The sequence below is a fragment of the Aptenodytes forsteri genome, unplaced genomic scaffold (genome assembly GCF_000699145.1).
Source record: "Aptenodytes forsteri isolate BGI_AS27 unplaced genomic scaffold, ASM69914v1 Scaffold2, whole genome shotgun sequence".
Lineage (NCBI taxonomy): Eukaryota > Metazoa > Chordata > Aves > Sphenisciformes > Spheniscidae > Aptenodytes > Aptenodytes forsteri.
In genome coordinates this window covers 17,104,087-17,128,317 of record NW_008795695.1, presented here as the reverse complement: position 1 = coordinate 17,128,317, position 24,231 = coordinate 17,104,087, and the positions used below count along the sequence as shown (strand labels likewise).

The 24,231-nt window shown below is 35.1% G+C and overlaps 1 protein-coding gene across 1 annotated transcript in view; it reads right to left on the bottom strand.

Annotated features, from left to right (window-relative positions):
* The window catches only part of CFAP47 (cilia and flagella associated protein 47), a 382,585-nt gene that overhangs the window by 316,906 nt on the left and 41,448 nt on the right, over positions 1–24,231 (bottom strand). Inside the window, 4 exon segments of the mRNA XM_019473044.1 lie at positions 1,323–1,515; positions 8,652–8,811; positions 10,059–10,159; positions 13,704–13,872. Of these exon segments, the coding sequence (XP_019328589.1) occupies positions 1,323–1,515; positions 8,652–8,811; positions 10,059–10,159; positions 13,704–13,872 (623 nt within the window).

Below are 24,231 nucleotides of genomic sequence, written 5' to 3'. Positions count from 1 at the left end.
GTTTGTGCTACAGCAGGTTTACTTCTGAAGGGACTGTGGCTGTGAGTAAGGCCACACTGGAGCAGGTATATCTCTGAAGGCATTGTGGCCCATGGAGAAGGCCATGCTGGAACAGGTGCATCTCAAAGTGACTGTGGATAAGTCTATGCTGCAGCAGGTGTACCCCTGGAGAGACTGTGGTTCATAAGTAAGGCTCCACACCTACTAGGAAGGAAATTAACTCTATCCCTGCCGAAACCAGGACAACAAGGTAAAGCAAGTTTTAAACTAGAAATATTAAGGGGAAATTTGTGAAAGATACTTAAGATGCTTTCCCCAGTTATGTAATTTTAGGTTCCAGTTCTGCAATAAGACTGGCAGTCAGTCCAGGCCTATATGGAATCCATTCAGTTCCAACCACTGAGTTACTGACAATAGACAAATCACTTGATAAGTTACTACAACTCAAATGAGATAAGACAATAATAATTTGAAGGTAAAGTTAATTTCATTAATTGATGGCAACTTAAAGAGTTTTGCTCCAATTCTTCTGGTATTAAAACAATACCTACATAAGCATAACAAACTAATATTACTGCTCCTTACTAATTACAAACAGAAAAGTTGTATCTCGGAGACCAGAAAAGCCTATTTCAAAACACATACACACAAGGATGCTTGGAAAGATTAAAATATTAAGATTTCTGTCAAATTGGAATAGCTGTCGTGCTAAGTTATGCTACATAATATGAAGATTACAAAAAGGGTGTCTTATAAATTCAAATAAAAGGATAAAGTAGGTGATCCACAGAAAAATGAAAACTATATGGATTCTTTATTATATTAAGTGACAGGATTAAAACATTTGTGCTGTCCTCTTTAGTACTAAAATCTTGCTTAGGAAGAAAAAAAAAACAAAAAAACAGTGCTTTATAACCTGTGGAGTAGAGAAAATAAAACAACAGAAAGATTTTATCTGATCACAATGCAAAAAAATAAATAAGACTATGATCTTAATATCTGGCTAAAGTTAACAAAAAATCCTGGTAGGACTCTCTTCTTAATTTTTGTGCTATTCAAAGTAATTTTAAAAGCATCTTACAGAGTGAATATATTAGAAGATGGTCACTTCATGAAGCAGGAATGTTTTGGGGACAGTACATGGGCTTGTTGAATGTACAGCAATATAAATTACGTGAATTTTCTCTTAAATATGCAAACTCTTTCCTCTGCTGAGCAGAAAATTAATACTAACCGTCACAAACAAAAACTAATTCACTTCTTCAGAAGAAAACAAAACCAAGAATTATTCAGGATTTCTGTAATAAATTTGAGATTTTTACCTTAAATAATCTTGTGGAATGATATTGATGGCTGTTTCAGTTTTCACATTCAGAGGAACTGGCATCAGCATTAAAAAGGGGGGATCACAATTTATTTTTGGTGACTTCACAGTGCCAGACAATGTTATTTTGTAATGTGATGGATTATCATTTAGACACACTAACATTTCAGATGTGTATGTCCCAGGACAAGCTGTTAAAAACGTTAAAAAAAGAGGGGGGAAAAAAAAAAAAAAAAAAGAAAAAACACCACAAAGTTATATTACCATAAATACATGCAACTAAAAGTTATAGTAAGAGGGTTTGGGTTTGTTTTTGTTTTGTTTTTTTTTTTTAAAAAGTCATTGGTATTGCTTTCTTACTCAAAATGTAGCTTAACATACAGTAAATGTTGTATCAGAAGAATTATTTATTAAGAAAGCTTAGAACACTTGCCTGTAGCAAACCAGAAATACATATTTCTTTTAATTTGTCAGAAATTTTTCAAAGTTTGAGTTCATTTACTGTATTAATATTACTTTATATATAATATCAATGTAACGCTTCTCAGAATTTTAAGAATTGCACTCATATCATAAATTACACTAATTAACACAGAGAATGTTAATTTTATAAAGGAGTAAATATCAGAAGCATCTGCCTATCAAGACAAGAAAAAGTTGGTGCCTTTTAAGATGGCAATCACTACATTTTAACAGATGATTCTAAAACCTATACTGTTGCCAAGTCAGCCTCACACGAGCCAGCAGGACAGGTTCTACCCTCCACTGAGACCATCTCCCATTTCCTTGTGTTCTGCCCCTTCTCATGCCAACTTGCTAACTGCTGCAAGGCGGTTTTCTCTAGGATGGAAAAGCACATTTTCTTTCAGTGATACAGGGACCAAGGTGCTTCCTTCCGCAACTGTTACACTATCAAAATGGTGTTCCAAACCATGCAGTGCCATTTACCAAATTTTCAGTCATTCCCACATGCTGAAGAGCTAGCAAAATAAACAATTTTGAAGGCCAACTAACGAACACCTCTTGTATTTAGAAAGAAATCTGCATGATGTTGTACGACAACCAAAAAACTTTAATCTTTTCATTTTCAAGAAAAACACCTTTCCTTTTGATTCCCCTCTGTCATCAGATTAGTAAGTATGGAAACAACCTCACCTAATATTTAAGAAGGAAAGAGATAGCAAAACAAACAATTTTTGTATTTTATGTGTCTGTATGAGCACATATGTGTCACTGCAAACAAAATACATGTGAGAAGCTCTTCTGAGATTAGCTCAGATAATTTTTTTCACAGCCTGAGAAAGAGCTGCCATTGTTTACATACACAAAGAAGAAAACCTAGCGTCTTCAAAATATTTTGTCTTATTCCCTCCTCATAAGAGCCAATTTCTTCATGGTGATGATAATAGAGGAGCTTCACAGAAGCCCGTTAGCTCACCAGAACATGGCCTGCGGATCCCTTCATTTCAGACCAGAAAACATGAAACTGGCAAAGTGAAAACCAGATGAAAGGGAAACTTGCTGCAGTGCTTGCAACATCTGGCTAACTCCCTGTTAAATGGAAATCAACTTTAGGAGACAATACTGCTGAGAAGGCTAAGACGCTTGTGCTTCTAGGTTTTGATGCAGCAAGAACACACCTTTTTCTGGCACTTAGCCCTTTTACAAGGGAAAGGTGGGAGAACATCAGAAAAGGTCATGGAGATGCATGAAGAACCAAACAGGACATTTTTGACATGCTTGTAAGAAGAGATGTTCTGTACAAGTTACCCCCATATACGAGCTAGACAGTCCACTGTCCTACAGCTGTGCTCTAACTAAACCATATTTCTGGTATCCTATCTTCATACATGTGTATGACATACAGTAAAGGAAAGTGAAAGGCCACAACCAATAAATGCCATAGGGACGGAATGCCATGAAGGAAGAGGAGCATATGTCAGTACCAAAGAACATGCAATTTTCACTAACTCATATTTTAAAATATTCGTATAAACCATAGTTCCAAAGTTAAACCTTCAAAAGTTAGGAAAGAATAGTGTTAAGCTTTCCTCATAAAAACTTTTAATCCATAGCGTACATAACAAGTCTAACAAATCCAGTAACTACATGATCACATCTGTTTGCCATAGAATCCCTGACTCGCTCAGAAGGCAGAACAGACAGTTCTTATTCTGCATCGCTGATCATTCTGTGTGTGGCTCCACACATTTACTAACATCAAAACTCTTCATAATATGTAAGCCAATAATTTATTGCGTATGTCAGAAACACTAGGATGTTGCGATACTGTCCTCATTTTAAACAGACACAAAGACAAAAAAAGTGAATGATTCCATTAAGTTTTGTTCATTAGTTTGTAATGCCTAGGACCAATGTTTTCAGGATATCTCAAGTTAAATAAATTACTTTGAAATTAATGAGAGTTATGTCCTGAACTAACAGCTGAAGTCATGAATTTATTCTATTAATCACACCTTTCATGACTATTGTCAAAGCTTGTGCTGCTGTTACCATTCTGATATATCGCCATTAATTTCTATAGGGCAAACAACAAGCAGTCCAGCAGATGTGAAAATTTTCCTTAGGGAGATTAGATAGTATTTACAAATCTGCCAATCTAAATTTGCCACGGGCTAACAAAATCTGTAGAATAAAATGGGAAATTTCCCCTCTGTCTTTTCTAGATATATTTATTAGGGGAAATAAGCATTCATTGACTTACCCTAGAAAAAACTCTGAATAAAAGAACACAACTTCTCAAAGTACATATGTGCATATATTCATTAGGTGCTTCCTTTTCAGTCTAATTTGCACTAGAAAGCCCATCCAGTTCAGGATGCCTAACTCCCTAGCATGCTATCCTGGGACTATACTTTATGCAGATTCCTTGTTAACAGAATCATAAACAGATTCTATTTCTGCTGAAAGTCAGTTATGCACATATGCAAGTTCTCCTCCCGATACTGCTCACACGCTTCTGGAGGAGAAATATTTCAAGTCCCCACACCTTCCACTCTACCTGTTTCAGTTGCAATTTAAACTAGCAGCAAAAGCTAGTTTAAACGGCCACCTCTTTAAGGATCTCCATATTCCTTGTTCCTCTCTAGCAGCACAAATCTAATTTCCACACACACCCTCCCCCCCCCGAAATCTCAACTGTATAATAGCATGGTTTTTTATCTTTTGAGAGTGGGTGGGAAGAAAGTAAAATCACCATCTGCTCTTCTCACCCTCTTAAGTTTGTGTTAGATTGTTATTCAGTTCCTACACTTGGCTCCCGAATAAACTTTTTTAGTTTAGTTGCCTTGGACTTTCCAGTAATTCATGCCTTATTGCATATATGCAGCTTCAGCCTAAATGGGCGCCAATGAAGAATCTGCAAACACTGAAATACAGACTTCAAAGCACAGAAGTCACAGGTGGTTAAAAATTTAAAGGGAAGCCCTACAGAAAAAAAAAAAAAAAATCAAAAGTAAAGTAATCATTTCTCCACAGAAACTGTTAAAGGGCATAGTTATTTAATATCTTACTGTTGCAGAAAAAAAGCCCTAGAAGATGGAGGTCATGATGGTCATCTGTGCCCATTACATAATCATCACATCCTCCAGGGGCACTGAACTCCTGTTAACTCACTGGTGCATTTGTGAGTATTTTTCCACACAGGATCCCAGAGCACAGATTTATTGTAACTTACTATGCTGCAGACAAGTTTTTCATACCACAATAAGATATAGTGAAATTTTTCATATACTGTTAATGCATTATACTATAGTACAGCAGAAGAAGATCATATTAACATAACTTCAGTTCTTGAGAATCTCTATTAAATTTAGTATACTTTTCTTAACAGGTAGCATCATATTACCATGAATTATATAAACCCTTGCATTTAATTTAACACTGTAGCTTACGATAGCATTTTGCACTCTCATTATTATAAATATTGTGGCATATTTAAACAAATTAATGCACACTCAAAGTTCATTTTAAGGTTTGTTCACCCCCACATACTACAACTTTACAGTACAAACCTATGAAGGTGATTAGCACACCATATTCATTAACTAGGTCTCCTGCGTGGGTTTTGATGTATCTAATGTTCTCTTACAAGAAACAGTAATTATATTCAGTGAAGGTATATCACAAGTAGGTTATAAATCATAGGAAAATACTTACAACATTGAATTAAGGGCAATTGATTTTTACTGTTATTTATGATTTTCTGTAAATAAAAGTATGAGAACACAGCAAAAATACAAATAACTTCAAATGGCAATTATTTATCAGTCATTTATGTATATACACATCTGCATTTACACATACAATTTATTCAGTAATTCAAAATATTGGCTTTTATTTGTATGCTGTTCTCTGTTACACAGTCTTTGCAACACACAAGCGATTTTAATACATTCTCATGATGTAAACACCTAAATAGAACAACCATCATATGGATGATCATTTCACCTACTCATTATCACATGATCCCTCTCCAGCTGCTGTACAAAATAGTATTATAGTATTAGAATTTTTTTTTTTTAATTTCCTCTGTTTTAAATGCCAGAGTGGTACTTAGAAGGAGAAAATGAGACCCTGTGCTCATCCGGGCCCTAAAATAATCACAGATATCTGGAAATACAGACTTATTCTTTTTATCTTCCAAGTCTAATGTTGCCCTGAGCAATTTTCTTTTCCAAGCTATATACGTTAACCTAATCAATGCAAAATGCAGTTGTTATATCTCCTATTAGAAGAATATGTTTCTCAAATTCAAAGCAGACAAAAATGCTTGTATGTGTTCTTCACAAGTGATTATTTTAGTATGATCCACAATCATTCTAACCATAGGCACACTCTGCAAAAATATCTATTAGAATACCTTCTCAAAGTTACAACACTTAACTTTGTAGGCTTTATTATCTGAAATACTGCAGAAAAAAAATGATACCCTATTGAAAGCGAAGTAGAAATTTATAAAAGGAGAAAAAAATGTTTAAAAGAAACAGAGTTACAGTTAACTACATGTGTACTTTTTAGTTGCTTCTCAAGGAACAACAGAAGGTTATGAGTGTTTGTTTTTCACTTTCCAACCTTCTGTATTTCCATTCCTCTTTCCTCTACATTCTTACTTCAAAGACCTGGGGTCATAATTATGTTTCTTTCCCTTGACTTCTTTAACTTATTTTTCCTCTGAGTTGCATCTCAACAGTTACTCAGAATTCAGAAGTTTACCCAAAGCCTTTCTTCTGTCCAGACACACTCTCCAGACGTGCTTTGAGTAGATCCTTACATCTTTCATAATTAAACTGAGATTCCAAGCCCATATTCCTAAAACTTTGTAAAACTGAACATCTGAAAAGAGATAACTTCCAGATTTTTCTCCTACGATATATCTCTGCGTTTTGCCCAATCTTCTTGTCATCCTGCTCCCGCTGTTTAACCCCTTCTGATTTTTATATTCTAACATTTTCTCACACCTGGGACAATATTTTCATTCAATTCACCTAGTATCGTTGGATTATTTTATTTCATATTGCTTCCAAAACAAATTCTTTAACAAAAATTTTCATCTCTATTTATTTTATTTTGTTAACCTACATAAGTTACCACTAAAAATGACTGAGGACCTGCATAGATGAGATGAAGATGAGATCACATCATTTGGTTCCAAAACCAAGGATTACGCAAAGTACAAAATAGAACCTACCTAGTAAAAAAATCTTTATTGCATTGAACACATTTTTATGGCTGTTTCATAAACGTGTGGTTCAGAGCCAAAAAAACAGGGCTTTTGCAATTTACTTTGGAGAAATGTAGGGGAAAAGGAGACAAAGTGATGCATCAAAGCCAGAAACGTGCTCTAAATATTTTTGCTCAGCCTTCCAATAGTAAATGCATTTAACTTTCTTCTAGCAGTTTAATTTGTAATAATATATAATTTAACAGAGTGATTTAAATACATATTTCTAAAAGGATACCTCATGAACAGCTCAGAAGTAAAAACTACAACTATAGATACTGATTGGGTCAGAAACTTTCCAGGTATTATATGCACAAAGAAATTCTACTTCAGAAAAGTCAGAATTTGCTACTCAAAACAAAAATTAAAAGAATTTAAAACAAACTACTTTCTAAATAATTCTGCAAAAATCATTATACATTAATTATTTTTCCATTTCCTGAAGCAAAATCACAAGTTAATGTGATTTTTCTTCAACCATATTTGAAGACAAAAGCTACCAACAAGGTATAAAACATAATGGAAAAATGTTTTGAAGTACAGCAAGCAACTCCAAGTAACACGTGCAATTAAATACTGCTCTTGCATATTCACAACATGTTTGCAGAGCGACATTTAATATAGTCTTCTCAGTTTATCATACAGAATCACTGCAAGACTCTTATACCTATAATTTTTTTTTTATTTATAATTATATTAAATTGTTCCCAGTGCTTAATTGAGGTTATAGATTTCAATCCTATCAAAGAATAGCGATCTTTCTCTAGGATGGGGACACTCACTTGCTGACTCAGGATCAGATCCAACCCACAAAACAACTTTTCTTCCCCTTGAGAATGCTGGGGCCTCAAACGTAGGCCGCTTAAAACTGCTAAAACAACTCAGTTCTGTAGGCGTCAGCTGCATAGTTGGTGGGCTTTATCAACTCAAATACAGCGTTACATTACTCTCTACCCTAAACACTTGACTGGGAATAAGGCAGAATCCTAATATTCATGTTCTGCCATTCCTCTTCTGGTGTATGTGGTTGATTATCATCTTCCTGCATGCTCCCAAGTTTTGTTAGAAATCTATTTTACATTTTTTATTAAGGATCTGGTTGCCTGAGCAGACTACTCAGAAAATACCATAGCTAAGTGATTTTGTATCTCATCAAGGCAGGAAATTTCCATTCTTATCTAAATTATGGCTATTTAGGAAAAAAGTTCACACACATTCCGAGTACTCTCGGAAAGCTTTAGTATCTAAGTCAGTCAACCTAATTGCACATGAAGGAGCAGTATTGAAAACGATTCAGCTATCCCAGCCTTTGATGCTTTGTATGTGCAAAACTTGATGCTTTACATGTGCAAACCAGACTTTTCAAGTGATTCCATGCTTTGTGTTAGGTCTGCAGCTGTCTTACTTTCTCAAAACCACAACAAACCTTTCTTTCGGCATTTTAGTTTGTTATTTAGTCATGTTAACTGGAAGTTAATCAAAACAAGCGCTAGTTATGATTCATCATAAAAAGTCATTTAAACAAATCTATGAAAATGGTATATTGGCCAAACTATCTGTAGAAGAATTCATAAAATTACTTACAAGGGCAGAAGAATACAGCAATACTGATTTTTTGTCCTGGATCAAGGAATCCAGTCTGCAGACTAAATTTAAAAATACTGTCTTCTGTATTTTTGCCTGCATCATCACAATTCAATTTCCATGTCAACTGCTGCCTTGAGATATTCTTCAGGTCAAGCTTCTGTAAATATTTGCAGAGAAAGGAGGACATGATGAAAGAGGGAAAGCAGCAAACACCACGATACTTTTCACATTGCCCTATCCTAAGCATTCTTTTTGCAATCAAATCAGAGTGAAAGCAAGAAAGCAAGGAAGAGCCCAGTTTATTATATCTGTAAGGTGAGAAGATGAGTATGCCTATCAGCACAGACTAGATGCTTTCCAGTCACTCACCACATTCACAAAGAGCAATACTTTCTTTCCAGAATGGAAAAAATCTCATTTATGCGAGGTAAATAGATCAAAGTGTCACGATGGGAGTGCTTAGCCAAACAGAAGTGAGGAGTTTTTCCTGATACAAATGAAGCACAACAAGCACAAAACACATGGCTCATGACATCTAGACTTTCAGGTAGATATGTTGAAAAAGCAAGAAGTTCAGAATAGGTTTTCAGAACCCATTCTTTCAATTCAATACGATGAAGGTGAAAACAAAAAAAAAAAAAATCCATTCCTTTATCTCAGAGTTGCTCTTTCAACTCCTTACACATCCATAGCTAGGAAAAGGCCTTGACTTTGTATTATCATTGGTTTCTGAAGATACTTGAAAAAGACTTTCAAGTGTTTTCAACATTGCCAAAAATCGTTTTTTATAATTTCCAAAGAAAGCCTTTGGGAATTAGAAATAATAAATTATGTTATGCTATGTTTTGCATTCGTTCAGTCAAATTCTCTATGTTCCAAAACAGAATGGCCAAATATCCTATTTAGGGCTTCTTTCCCATTAAGCCCTAAATCATGACCAGGAATTTCTTGAGAGAGTGCCAGTTGGCACAGATCAGTACCATGCAACATACTGGGACAGCAATTTAACTGTATGGACCATCGTGGCACATCGATTGCATTCCTGCACTGTCACTGTCTAGTTTACTAGTATAGGCAGAGGCAGAAAATCTTTGGAAGCAAGCTATTTCTTACACAATTCATGTGTAAACTATGTCAGTTTCTCATGGTGGCCACGCTTTCTCATATATCAGAAAGTCAGGACAAGCCCAATTGTGAGTTTTGGAAAAATTCCTAGTGATCAGAAGACAAACATAAAATTGAAAACTTAACAAAATTACAATCGGAAAACTTTTAAATATTTAAACCATGTATTTGGAATATGACTGAATTTTGAGTTCCAAATCTATATTCTCTTCCCAGTCATTTTTGAGTAATGAAAAGCAACAGCCAAGAATAAGTATAACAACACTTGTGATTACATACCTGAGAATTCAGACTTTCATCAGCAATACTGAAATATATGCCACTTGAATGTTGTGCAAATTTAAGTTCCATTGAGGAGAACTCCAATGGTGATTTAAGTACTGTTGGAAAAAATAATTTAAGATGTTTATATAGCATTATTTTGACAAATATTTCCTCAAAATACCTTCATAAAATCATTGTTTCTGCACGTTTAGCAGAAATGTTTCTCCCCTTGTTTTAAAGCTGTCATCTTCTTTCTGTTGTTCCCATGCTATATACATAATTACTGTAATTTAACTTTGTCTTATTATGACCCTTAAGTCACATTAAAATTATTTAAATTTTGTATCTACCAGACTTATAGCATCTCTCCTTCATATAAAGATGCTATAAACAGAGAACCACGTGATCTTCCTATTGCAGATGAATGCATTTACATTTGTGATGGTAATCAAAGACTTGAAAGATTTTATTAAAAACAGCATTTCTCTTAATGTCATATAGCTGGAACAAAGAAACCGTCACAAAGGATGAAGTTTAAAGTGAGGATTTAGAAAAACAAAGGTATATGTTCCCACAGTCTCATTTTGCTTCTTGATTAGATTAAATACTGGAAATGAACCTAGGAAGCATACAGTATCCTTTTATTAAAATCTGCAAGTTTGTTTCACGCTCAGTGAGGAAGTATGTTGATCAAATTTCTTCTCCTCCTAAAAAGCTGAAAGGATTTCCTAATCACATATCTCACATTATGTAAACAACAATACTATCCGTATTTCTCTAAAGCACAGGCATATAAACTCTATAAACTAATATTGTTTCAAAGTAGGAATCTAATCTGCTGGAATGCTTCCACCAATACGCAACTATGTCACTCATGAAGTCCTCACCTCCCATAGAAACTGCCTGTATAAGGAAAACACAGCAAGACTGAAAGACTAGGAGGGAAAGGAAAGGAAGTTATCTACCCCATGAAAAAAATTTGAGATTGATTATTAAAAAAAAAAAAAAACCCCACACACCACACACACAGCTCACATGAGGTCATTACATCATTGATAATATGTCCTCTTCCTTTGTGTCTGGCTGAGGTAGGGCTTGTGTCTTTTCCAGTTGACTTTTCTGTTTCTCTTTTTTTTTTTCCTTCCCCCTCTTTCAGTGCTTTCTTACATACCGATAAGCAGTCTCCAAGGGAAAAGTCTTATAAGTATTTAAGTAGACACCTGCTTTCCTTCCCAGGTGCTGAAACAGTCTACAAACATTGTTTTTAAAAAAATTCAAAAAAAGATCCATGATGGATTGAAAACATATTGACCACACTGAAGTTAAAAGACTGGGCTGACTACTCCAAGATTATTGTGATTCTTTTCTCAGGGTGAACAATCCCAAGTACAAACATCGAATATAAGCTATTGATTTAAGTGCCAACGGCACTGTGCAGTCTGAATCCCAGTCAACCACAAAAACTGTCACAGAAAAAAAATTTGTAAGAGTGGAAAACAAATGTGCCATAAAGCACACAACAGTGAGAATTAGGCATATTTGTCAAATCAAAACTTTGAACTTGCAAGATGCATCTTACCCATTTTTAGTTTTTAAAGTGATAATCTGAAATGATGAATCAATAACAGACATAATTTTTAAGTTGTCAGAATGTAATAAAACTATCAAGTTCTTTTTTAACAGTAAAAATAATTTGGCTACTTGCCAGCATCTCTATGGTTATGTGAAATACTTAGTGGTCAAGTCATTTATTTAGATTTTAGATCTCTCTCCCTCCTTCCAGCCCATCAAAATTCCCAGTAAGAATGTAATTCTAATACTCAAATTTAAAGAGAAGCCACACTTTATTTTTTCAACTATTTCTTAGACTTGAAAGTATTATATATTCACTTTAATACTATGTTTACTTGTTGTTGGCCTATACTGGTACTTTGAAGAACATCTATGTGGCAGAAGTCCAAATTTGTGATAAAATTTAGATAAGATTGTCATGCATTGGCAAGACTCACTGATTGTATCAATTCATTATTCCACAAAGAAAGAGAAAAGGAAACAAACCTTTTATTTTTTCTTCAGGTTACATAAATCACTTCTGTGCTAGAAATTTGTCACTTTGATTCACGATTTTTTTTTACTTAGAGATGTGCTTTCTAATAATCTCATATACATATGTACATTTATCTTTATTCTACATGTTCTTAAACTAAATATATTTAGAAATGTTTAATATGAATCTATTTCCATCACAGGATCTAAAGAAGGTCTCTCAGATTCCTTTGATATTTTAAAAGATCTCAAAAGTAAGACTTAAGTTAAAGCCCTACAGAGAAAAAAAAAAAAGAAAAAAAACCCAAACATAGATAAAACCTAATAAATTGGAGCTGCTTTTACTCCACATTATGCATTTAATTGGCCAAGCCTCTTTCAGTGCTCCCAAGATGTTTAAACATTACACAAATATCATTCCAGGAAGACAGTCAGCACTTAAGTCTCATCTCAAATTAACAGTGACTACATATTAAAAACTGAGATGAGGAATGCTAGCGGATTCAAGTATTCACAATGCGTACGTCTATATGACTATAAGGATCAGACAGGAGACTAAAGAGAACCACAAATTATTTCTAAGAAAAGCAGAGAAGAATCATAGAATCATTGAGGTTGGAAAAGACCTCTAAGATCATCGAGTCCAACCGTCAACCCAACACCACCATGCCCACTAAACCATGTCCCTAAGTGCCTCATCTACACGTCTTTTAAATACCTCCAGGGATGGGGACTCCACCACCATCCAATCTAAACCTCCCCTGGCGCAACTTGAGGCCATTTCCTCTCGTCCTATCGCTTGTTACTTGGGAGAAGAGACCGACACCCACCTCGCTACAACCTCCTTTAAGGTAGTTGTAGAGAGCGATGAGGTCTCCCCTGAGCCTCCTTTTCTCCAGGCTAAACAACCCCAGTTCCCTCAGCCGCTCCTCATAAGACTTGTTCTCCAGACCCCTCACCAGCCTCGTTGCCCTTCACTTAATATATCACTTAATATATCACTTAAGATATCAATTTCTTGCTGCAGGCAAACGGCCTGTAACTTTGGCCATTAACAAACTCTGACAGGCCAGAAGAGTGCAGTTCTACACATAAAAGCAAACAGAAGCAAATGGACTAAATTACCACCAGTTCTCTCAGATGAGATCAGGGCCAGTGAGAAGCATTTTAAAGGAGTTTTAAATATAGCTAGAGCTCCTAGTTTTGACAGAGTAAGACTAGAAAAAAAGAGTATGAATGACATACTACTTTTCTACACTTTTCTAATGAACTGCTGTAAATACTGGAGTCTGCATGGTAAGGCCTAGAAATACTAATGAATCAGTAGAAACAAAAATGAGTTTTGGTAAACTAATTTTTATATAAGGCAAATGGCTATATAAAAAAAAACATTTTCCCAGCACGTCATAATTATGTATAGAAAGTTCAGCTTTAGACATATTTAAAAATAAAAATCAAAATTTGAAAATTTTGCAAGTTTCCAAGAAATTTACAAATTATACAATTATCAATCAAATTTCATTTAAGTAGTAATTCTCTGCAATTAGAATACAAGCAAAAACTTCACTACAAATATAAGTGTCCACCACCTGCTTAAGTCCCTAGTTTACCTACCAACTGCTTTAACTCTACAGAATGGAACAGTCACAGTCACTGCCTGTGGCCGAGGAGCAACGATGTGCTTTACAGATCCAACAGAAGTTGCAGATACAGGGCTTGGCTGTGTCAGTGGGAAGTCAGCCCGAGGAGTATTAACTGGAAGAGTGAAGTCATATGCTGCCACCTAAAGGACAAAAATATCATTATGGTCACTTTCCCAAAGAAATTGTAGGTACTTCTTGAACCGTCTCTGAGTGGTATTACTATTTCAGAAGAATTATTGAAATTAACTTAGGACCTGATCATGATATTAATAGGATGGTTGTTTATTAGCACCCAGTATCAGCCCTTTAAGTAAGCAGTGGCCAGCTATTTTTTCCCCCACTGAGGAAAAAACTGTATGCCCGAAAGTATCAGGGTTATCAGCACAGCTACAGACAAGGCTTCTGGTAAGTCACTGTGTTGTGTTCCTCTCCAACCGCTCTCCTGAGTGTAAAAAGATTGGAGCAGTGGCCCAAATGCATAAGCACAAGCAAAGAGAGGGAAAACAAAGCTATGTAAGTTAAGAAAGCCTTTCTCAAATGCTGAAGAGAAAAGGTCAGCTGTTATGGTATATCCAGCATAAACAAAATGGGCTCTGAGATCAAGGTGGAGCATGAGTTAAAAATCGATAAGGGGGGGGGGGGGGGGGGGGGCAACAACACACACACCAAAACCAAAAAACACTCTTAAAACCTCTGTCATTGAATGCCACTGAATTCCAGAAGTTCAAATTCCAGTGATTTTGATCCTAGTTTTACCTCTGCAATCACATCCTCAAATAAGTGGGGCTTAGAATTTAAAGATAGTATATTTTATATAAAATCCTCTTTTTTGACAGACTGTGCACTTGAGAGGCCAAATTTATTTCACAGTGCACTTTCAAAGAGGCATTTCTTGCCTCTCGCTCTGTCTTTCCAAGGATCAACACACTAGAGCAGCATGTTCTCCAGACAGAAAGGTATGGAGAACTCTGGCCTATAAAATCTGCATGCTGCTTAAAATTTGCAGTAAAACCAGCTATATAAATAAGTTAGGAATCATTTAAAAGCTTTCAAAAACTGCAGAAAATAGCGCATCATGCTTCGCTTTCACATATGTGGTAGTGAGTAGAATATATAAATGACAGGAAAGAAAAAAAAATATTTTGTCCTACGCCAGGACACGAGGCACATACCCATCTATAACAGAACCAACACAGAGCTTAGATAATGAGAAGCAAGTACGCAGCACTTACAGTGTTTGGAGTTCCAGCAGGGTTTGTAACACACAATTACGAACTCCTGGTGAGCGAGATGTGTGCTGAACCTTGTGGAACATTTTGTGTATTTGTGCTTAGCAAGAGGAAAGCACAGGATGAGGGGAAGTTTTTCTAGTGAGATCACCACAGTCCCTTGATTTATATTGATACTTCAAATCCGATAATGATTAGGTTTTATAACATAGAATTGGCTTTTCAAAATTAACGTGTGAATGCCATTTAAGATTTCTTAGTAACTAGTGCTTGAGATGTGGCTTAAACAAAGATTGAGTAAAAATCTCCTGATTTGATTTACATACTCTTCTATTTTTAGTATCTCAAGTCACCCACGTAAAAAACTTGATAAAGTTACATCTTCAAAATATGCTCTTGTGGCATAAAAACACATAATTAAAAATTGGACTGAAAAGGATCTTTTCTTCATAGTGTGAGAAGTTCCTTTCACTTCAAAGTATGTGTGAAATACATAATTTCACGTCACTAACAACAGTGGCTCCTTACATTTTTAGAGAAACAACTGACTTTGCTTATAGTTGAAAGTAATAAGCATTGCATTTCATTGCTGTGAAATCTGTCAAAAAAAAAATCTTTTAAAACTTTTTCCAAAAACATAAGAGAAGTTTGATAGAATAGAGCTGAATACATCATTATTTGGTAACTCCAATAGCTGTTAAAATACATATGTAAGAGAACTGTAAAGTAAACCAATACCAGAGGGGGGGGTGGGGGTAGAATTTTACAGGACTCTCTAGGTCAAGCATCTCGTACAACAGTCACAACGCAGACACAATCCAAAGATTCTGTCACACTCCTTCGGTTGTACAAGTTTGCTATATTGGGTATAGTGTACCCAGCATACATCTTCAGAAGTGTAATATGCGAAATGCTGCATAAATAACAACTCATCTCCCAAGCATTACGGGTCACCGTAAGGAGAACAGAGAGAAGACGACTGCACGTCTCAGTGCACATCTCAGGTTCTGAGATTCCTCCCAGCCTTGGCAGCTCCTATAGCCAGCAGGTACTTCCCTACATGGGCAATTCTAACACTTGAAACACCATTGCCAAGAATTGCAGTAAAAAAGTGAGCTAGAAAATCCTTCCATCCCTAGCACGTATGACATATATAACAATATAATGACACTACAGTTTTTAAAGTTTGGTAAGATTAAAATGCTTACTCTATAGATATCATTACACCATTGGCTATGCAAAAAGAGTACAGTCTAGCACTGCAATTGTTCTTCATCAATGCTGTTATGTTGAGTATCTTTAGGTCGGACAACAAAAGGTGGAATCCCTTTATCCCTCTCACAGAGCAGCTATTCAAAATTTGTTTTTCATCCCCACTGTCAGGAAAATTTGGTTTAGTCTTACTATGCAACAAGGGTTTTATTTGCTAAGAACTGGCAAACAAAACCAAATATGTGCAAGACACTTAATTCTCTACATGATGTTCACTAAAACCTACATTTGCTTTGAAGTACAACAGTGCAAATTCAGAGCCAACATAACTCATAGAAATGTATTTATATATTTGAAAACAAATCATAGACCTTTAGTTTTATTCATACATATCTTTGCCTCATTAACTGCACAATAACTAACCAGTACTACAAATGATTCTTTAAAAATTCTATATACCTAGAAATCACATTATAATTCATACACATACATACACACACACACATTACTGAAACAGAATTAAAACTTAATTTCATTTTTTTAGGACTTCACTTTCAAGTAGAATCATTATTTATGCTTTTATACATATTTTAAGAAAAAAAATTATGATTCATTTTTAATCTCTAAAATGTCATAATGGAAAATTCTCTCTTGTAAGATTATATACTTGAAAAAATTAATGACAATATTAAGAAAAAAATCCTCATACTATTCCTGGACTTGCAGTTGCTTTTTAAATAATTTATGAATAATTAACAGTTATTTATCTATTGAGATATTTTTCTGAAGCTGCATTTAACTTCATAAATCAGAGAACACAGGGAGGGGCAGGAAGCAAGCAGCCTAGAGAGAGTTCTTTCACAAACACTCAAGGTTGTTTATATCATTATAAGAAATATTTTTCCAGTCCTGATTTACACTAATTATGCACGTTAACTGGAAAGGAGGCATCATCTGCAAAATGGTAGTCTTAGCAATTACAATACTTCAAAAGAAGCTTTAAAAAGACTAGTCACGTGAAACAAAGGAGCTTTTTGTTATGCATTCACACAGAACACCTCCAAAAGATACCAGAAAAGGACATGCTTGTGTAGGCTGCCACCAGAAGATAACAATTCTTTAAATAAAACTGATATTCTTGCAAACTTTTATTTAGAGGGCATTTTAAAACACCTTCCAATTTTTTTTGCTAGAATTGCTAAACAAATAAAAGTTGTTGATTTTAAGAAATCTGGCTGATCAAGAAAGCTCTGCTACCGAAACTCATTTGAATCTATGAAATAGGTTTGATACAAAGTACATGGTAGGTCAAAGCCCAACACTGGGGAGTGAACACAGCTGAATGCTTTCCTGCCTTAGGTCTAAATACTCGGTATACTGAAAGAAACAAAAGGGGAAACAACTACCCCAGCATCTATGACAATTAAAATGCTATTTTATATAAAATTCATGAATAAAAAATAAACAAACTCAAACACAGTTGTCAGGTTGAGGGGGGGAATCTGAGAGTAGAAAAAAAAAAATTAAGTTATTTTCAAAAAACACTTTCAAAGGAGTTACTTCATTTCTACCTTTACTAAGTACTCCAATGCAATAATATATTTTATGCTTTATAAAATATATTTTGCTAATTATTATTGTAATACAGTGCATATTCTCAAGGTTGAGTAAAAATTTTGCTGTCAAATCCAGGAGTCACATAGTTTATTTAGCACAAAGAGTATGTAACATGTCCCTAAAATTATAGCACTTGCTTTCACAGTACAACTTCACAGGGAATTGCAAGTAAATCAGTAAGCTAATTTATGACTTAAAATTAAGTTAAAACATCTGTGAAGGATAATACTCTTGTATTTATCATATAACAACATGCAGACTATTCAAGTATCTTGAAGCATTAAAAGTCATTGAAATTTTGTGTAAAGGTCGATTTTAAAGTTTCTTTATTTATAGCACTAACAACATATGGATTCAGCAGTGATACAAGGAGAAAGAATGTAATGTACATTAAAAAAAAAACAGTTTGTTTCAAATTTAAACCTAACTGCAAAACCAACAGTTTCTGTCCTGCAACTCTATACAATATACATTCTCAACCTCCCCTCAGATTTAACATCAGCTTTTCCTTAAAACATACTTAAATCTTTCATGCAGCCTAAATTCCCTAGCTTTATATCACAGATAAGCAGCTTTCCACAATGAATAATGCAACTAGTGTTCAAAGCCATCATTCAAAACACGGAAATAAAACTAAATCTTTCCCTTGTATATGGTCAGAGATGATGCACCAGCAATACCCTGTAATTCCACAGCTGCAGATTTTCCATAGAATTCATTTCTTACACCATGAATTCTGTTCTTTCATTTAAAAAAAAAAATTACATTAAAATGCCAAAAAAAAAACCCAAACCACCTGTCACTTCTCTACAAAAAGCTTAAGCAATAAGCTCTGACAGGTGTGACTTGCTCCATTTCTCAATCAAAGGCCCTCAGAGGCTTCATTATTACACAGCTGTGTATTTTGTCTTTTTTCCAAGATGCTGGAATTTGTTATTTTCCAGCAGGGGGAAAAAACAAACAAACAAACAAACAAAAAAAAAAAGATCATTTGGAAGCAGTACACTCCTGCACCTTGCTTTGCCTGCTTTCCTTTCCAGACCATGCATGACACTGCTGCTAGCAGGAGGATCATCCTGCCTGGAGAAATACAGTAACAGTTGAGGAACGAAGATGAGCAAATATTTAAAGTGACCACATGCTGCCTGTTTCCCTGGCACAAAACCAACGGAATGAGGTGCTCCTCACTGTTACCTGGACAGGTAGCTTGCAGAAAGAGAGCCATGGTCAGAAAAGCCATGCTTCTATGGTTCTTGGACAGTACAATTTAAAAGTCAGTTCAAAAATAATCACTGCTAGCAATCAATCAATAAATAATATTATTAGTAATAATTCTTAGCTCTGTCTCTGGATACGGATGAGGGAGAGGGAGCTACAACAGATATTTGGCCAGATAGTCATGGGGTTTTTTGTTTGGTTTTGTTGTTTGGTTTTTTTGTTTAATTACCAGAATTTTTTTTTCTATTCAGCTCTGAAATGAGAACCCTGCCTAGACCATCAGACATTCAGCTGGCTAAACCTCCTTAGACTGCAGTGAAAAAAACCTAAAATGTAATTTAAGTGTCTGTGAAATAAAATTATATCAAAACAGAAAAGAAAGCAGCATACAGCCTGTATACAAATATGAGAGTAAGAAGTATTCGCTAGCTTACCTATTTACAGATATTTTTGTATACTGCTTTCACTTATAGCTTTGACTTTCACAGCCAACAAACACCAAGGTTAAACTCTCTCCAGTGAGGCAGAGAGCCCTGTCATCTCTAACACCTTCTGAGACACTGGAATAAAAGGAAGGCACAGCCAGACCATGTCTGAGCAGCATTCTAGCCTTATCTATAATGCATCGACTTCATTTTACCACTTAGAATATTGGGAGAATTATCTCAAAATTTTTCAGATATTATTTTATAAGCATGCCAATATACTTCATCTCTAAGAGCATCTTTTGATGTCACGTGTTTGTACATACAAAGTTTTAGTGAGAATTGTAGGAAGTATTCAGAGTTCCTATGTATTTACTTCGTTTGTTGATTTGAAGCTTTTTGAGGCAGAAGAAAAGCTATTGCCAAGTTGATTTTTAGCAGAATTCAAGATTGCATTCAAGAGTAAATTACTTGAAACCTTACGTTAATAATTCAAGTAGTTTTAATAAAATTGTAAAGCATATTAAAATAACTTCATGCTTTTGTGATTTTTTTACCAATGCTTCTGAATTATTTTAATTTTTCCTTAGTTCTAGCATCTACTTTCTTAGCGATAACATCAATATAGTGGGTTTTTGTTGGTTTATAGGGTAGTGTTGTCAGTAATGACTACAACAACAGCAGGATGTTTTAGTAGAACCAGAAGGCGGACAGAAAAGAGCGTGACTCAATGGGATACAGAATGTTTATAGCAGCTGGGAGGTAAGCTGGCTCAGAGCAGTTGTCCAGAAAATGGTGATGAGATCAGAGAAACAGCTGTTCAAGTGCAGAGGCAGGAAATAGCGCTTGCAACCATGAAACCTGAACAGGGGAAGCTCAATATATGGGGAAGATTAGAGTTTCTTCAAGACTGGAAAGTCAGGAAAGGGAAGGAAGAAATCTGGTGAGAAAAGGGGGAAATCTAGATGAGGAAGAATGATAAAGAACTCTGATCCAATGGGGAATGTTTTAAAGATCAGTAACGACTGAGAGTTTCTGATCACAATAAGAGATGCTGGTACCTGGACCACTTCCTTAACAGAACTATGTTTTTTATTAGTATTCTACTTTGCAGAAGTTAAAGAAAAGCTACCGCATCCTGGGGGGTACACATACTTCCAGATGCTTCCTTTAGTCAAGCCATACTTGGCAACACATTTAGTTTTCAAAGTGAACTTCGTTTAACATTATTCAGCGCTACTGCTGCCAGCTATCAATGCTGCACTAACTCTTAGTGATGTTAACTTGTGACCACCAGTGGGCTGTAAGTTGTAAGTGTATTTGGGCATGTCTTGCCTAGCAATAAGTAAGCTGCCCCCTGACAGGCAGGCAGTAATACACGCGGAGCAGAAGGGAAGCACTGGTTGTACAGTGAGCTTACCCAGCACCGAGGGCAAAGGGATGCAGACAGACGGTGAGCACACGGAGAGAAGGAGAAAGCCATTTCATTAAAGCAGCACTTATTAGTTGGTTATGACATATAAGGTGCCCCAGGAAAATTTCCTTTTTGAATTTCTTTATTCCCTTACTTCTGAAGGAAGTTGTTCTGTTTGCCAAAAATTATTGTCAAGACTGGAAAAAACACTTAGACCCAGAGTTTGAAAAATTAAAAAAGGATGAAATCAGAAAAAAGGATGAAATCAGAAAACCCTATAGAGAAATCTGTAATCAATAGATGCAATGTATTCTACAGATTTTTTTTTCTGATTTTTTTTTTTTTTTTTTTTAAGACGAGCAGTCACAAAACAGATCCAGTCAAATGTAAGAGTTATTTTTTTTTTCCCAAAATTTATATCACAATTAAAGCAGACTGTCAACTGGTACCACCAGTATCAAATGACAGTTGGAAACGCTCATCAATAACGAACAGTAATACTGAACAGTAGTTCAGATGACAAGTGAAATCAAACATAAAGAACCATCTACTATTTCAGCAGTCTTCAGAAATATTCATTTAGTTAACCACTTGAATTTACAGCAGTGTCAGTAGCAACATTTTTACTCTTAATCCATCCTGCAACTTAACAAGGAAAGAAAATGGTAATAGAGCTCAATTGTAACAATGGGAAATGGAGTACTGGGAGGCAAATAAAATCCCTGTTTTGATAGTTGGGGGCGGGGGGCATTTAGGATTTTAGAGAGTTGGTATTTCACTAGTCTGTAAAGGGGATGACTAACCTTCCACTACACTCTTTTCCACTACAGTGGAGAATAAAGGATCACTTTGTACAACAGCACTATCGCCAGAGAAATCCAATGCCATAAGCAATAACAGAGCTGTCAGATTTCAGGTTATGGCTCCCATCAATATGTATACATTTTAGATCTTATATGCAATTGTGTGCTTTTAGCTACTGAGATTAAAGGAAAAAAATAAATGAAAACTGCATCTGCAGTGTAGACTAGAAATACCTTTGTTAAATACTTCACAAGACTTAAATAAAATTGGTTTATGAAAATAAATTGAAATTGAGGCCTTGGAAGTTAAACTATTGTTACCTGTTAAATTTTATACATAGTACGCACCCTTGTATCATCCATAGAACAATATCGCTAGACCCTATTCTAGTATTTCTAGACCCTATTTACCATTTTTAAATTGGTACATTTGTGGCATTCTATTTTTATAGAACTCCTAACTGAATTTTCCATATAGATAACGAAGCACCAAAAAAAAAAAAAAATCAAAAAAATTTAACCAGTAGCTTAACTAAGCTAAAGTATTAGTTGTACTAGCATTACCTTGTTCCCATCTAATCCACAAACAGGGCAAACTCCTCAAAAGTAAGTATATTCTATTCCAAAGTAATAAGATGATACAAAATGAAAAACAGGAAAGAATGGAAACTTGGGAGATTTGGAAAGCTCTTACAGAAGGGCATTACAATTTTAGCAACCATTTACCTTCTCCGTTTAGTGTTAGCTTCTAGTAAGCCATAGATATAACTGCAGTTACGAAGCAGCATTTTGTTTCTCATTTGTATTGACAATCTTTCAAGTACAACAAAAAATTTAAAATGCTGTTGAATACTTATGCTTCTAAGCTGAAAAATGTTAAAAGAGAATGCTGTTACAACAGGTTGCTTTTGTAAATGAAAAGGGCATCTCAGAGGACTTTACTGGTAAAATAAAAATCAAAAATAACTAAGTTTCGAAGCCTGGCTGTAAGAACAATAATAATATACACCTACTCATTAAAAGTTCAATCAATCTTTTCCCCATTTTTGTTTTACATGGCTCTACACTATTTTCTGTACTTCTTTTTATTTATAAGGGAAGCTAGCCTTTCCACATTCCAATTTCATCATTTTAAGCCAAAAATACAATATTCCTTTGTATTAATTATCATTTAACTGGTTCAAATTTCACACTTAGCAAGAGACAGCCCCTAAGAAGTACTGTTATAATTACTAAGAGCCTTAACACTGGCCTTAGTGGGGCCAGAATTTCGTCTTTGGAGCAAAAACATGCTGTTAGAATATGATTTTACAATGCATAAATGCAATTGTCTGACAGATTACTTGTCCCTTTGGGACAGAGCAAAGCATTTCTGGTGATGCTTGTCCAACCCCTTCTTAAGAGTCTTCAATAATGGAGATATCTTCTCAGGTAATTTATTCCAATATTTGACTCTTTTTGCTACAACAAGTTTCTGTATCTAATCTAGTCCACCTGGCATAATTTAAACCCACTACTCATTACCCATCTACTGCAGTGAACAAGCATCTATGAACTATATTCCACAGAATATTGAAAGTTAGTTTCATTTTTTACACAGTTTGTGCTTTCTGGACTTCTGATCATTTCCATTGCTTTTTTTTCTGAACTTTCTTTCCAAGGGAAATTTTCCCACTTCTTTCTTTAAGCATGGCATCCCAAATGGGAAAAGTGTTCCAGCTGAAGTGTTATCAGCACTGATTAGAACAATTATTTTACTTGCTTTACTAACATTATTCCTATTTATATAAATCAGTATGGTGTCTGCCTCTACTCTTAATTCTTGTTCAGCTTGTGATCTGCAATACAATACACAGAGATTACTTCAACAGCATTCTCTAGTCTTGCATTTCTATTATTGACCCTTCCTACCTAAATGAAAATGTCAGCATTTTTCCTTACTGAGTTCTCCTCCAGTTTGACAATAGGTCACTGGTGACATTCTGTATGTACCATTTTGCAAACAATTACATACTTTCCTAACACTGTAGTAAGTCTAAATCTGACTACCTTGCTTATGAGAATGTTGCATCAGACAGTGTCAAGATACTTAAAGATAAGACATGTACTGCTTCTCCCCTAACCTCAAGGACTGCTGTGCTATAAGAGGAAATTAATTTGGTTTGAAATAGCTCATTTTTTATGAATCTCTTGACTCATGTTCTGTCAGGAAAAATCATCTCAGTAGTGACTGTGTTATAAATTCATACCATCAGTTATTTCACAATAGCTTCCATTTGTACACAGAATCTAAGCTGACAGTAATAAGAGGAAGAAAATTAGAGTGTTACCAGACACAGCCTGTAATATGCAAATGTTATTTGAATGATGCTTTGAACAAAGGAATTCCCTTTTATTCAAAAACTAAAGTGCTGGGAAGGAGGAGGGGGGGAAAGTGAAAAACGGATATTGTTGACCCTTCCAAGATGCATTTATTCATCAATGATATTCATGTTTGTTTTTTTTTTTTAAGATAAAAACACAGCTAATGCAACAGGTTTATGAGCTGTAGAAGTGGTACGCCCAGCTGCTTGTCCTGAAG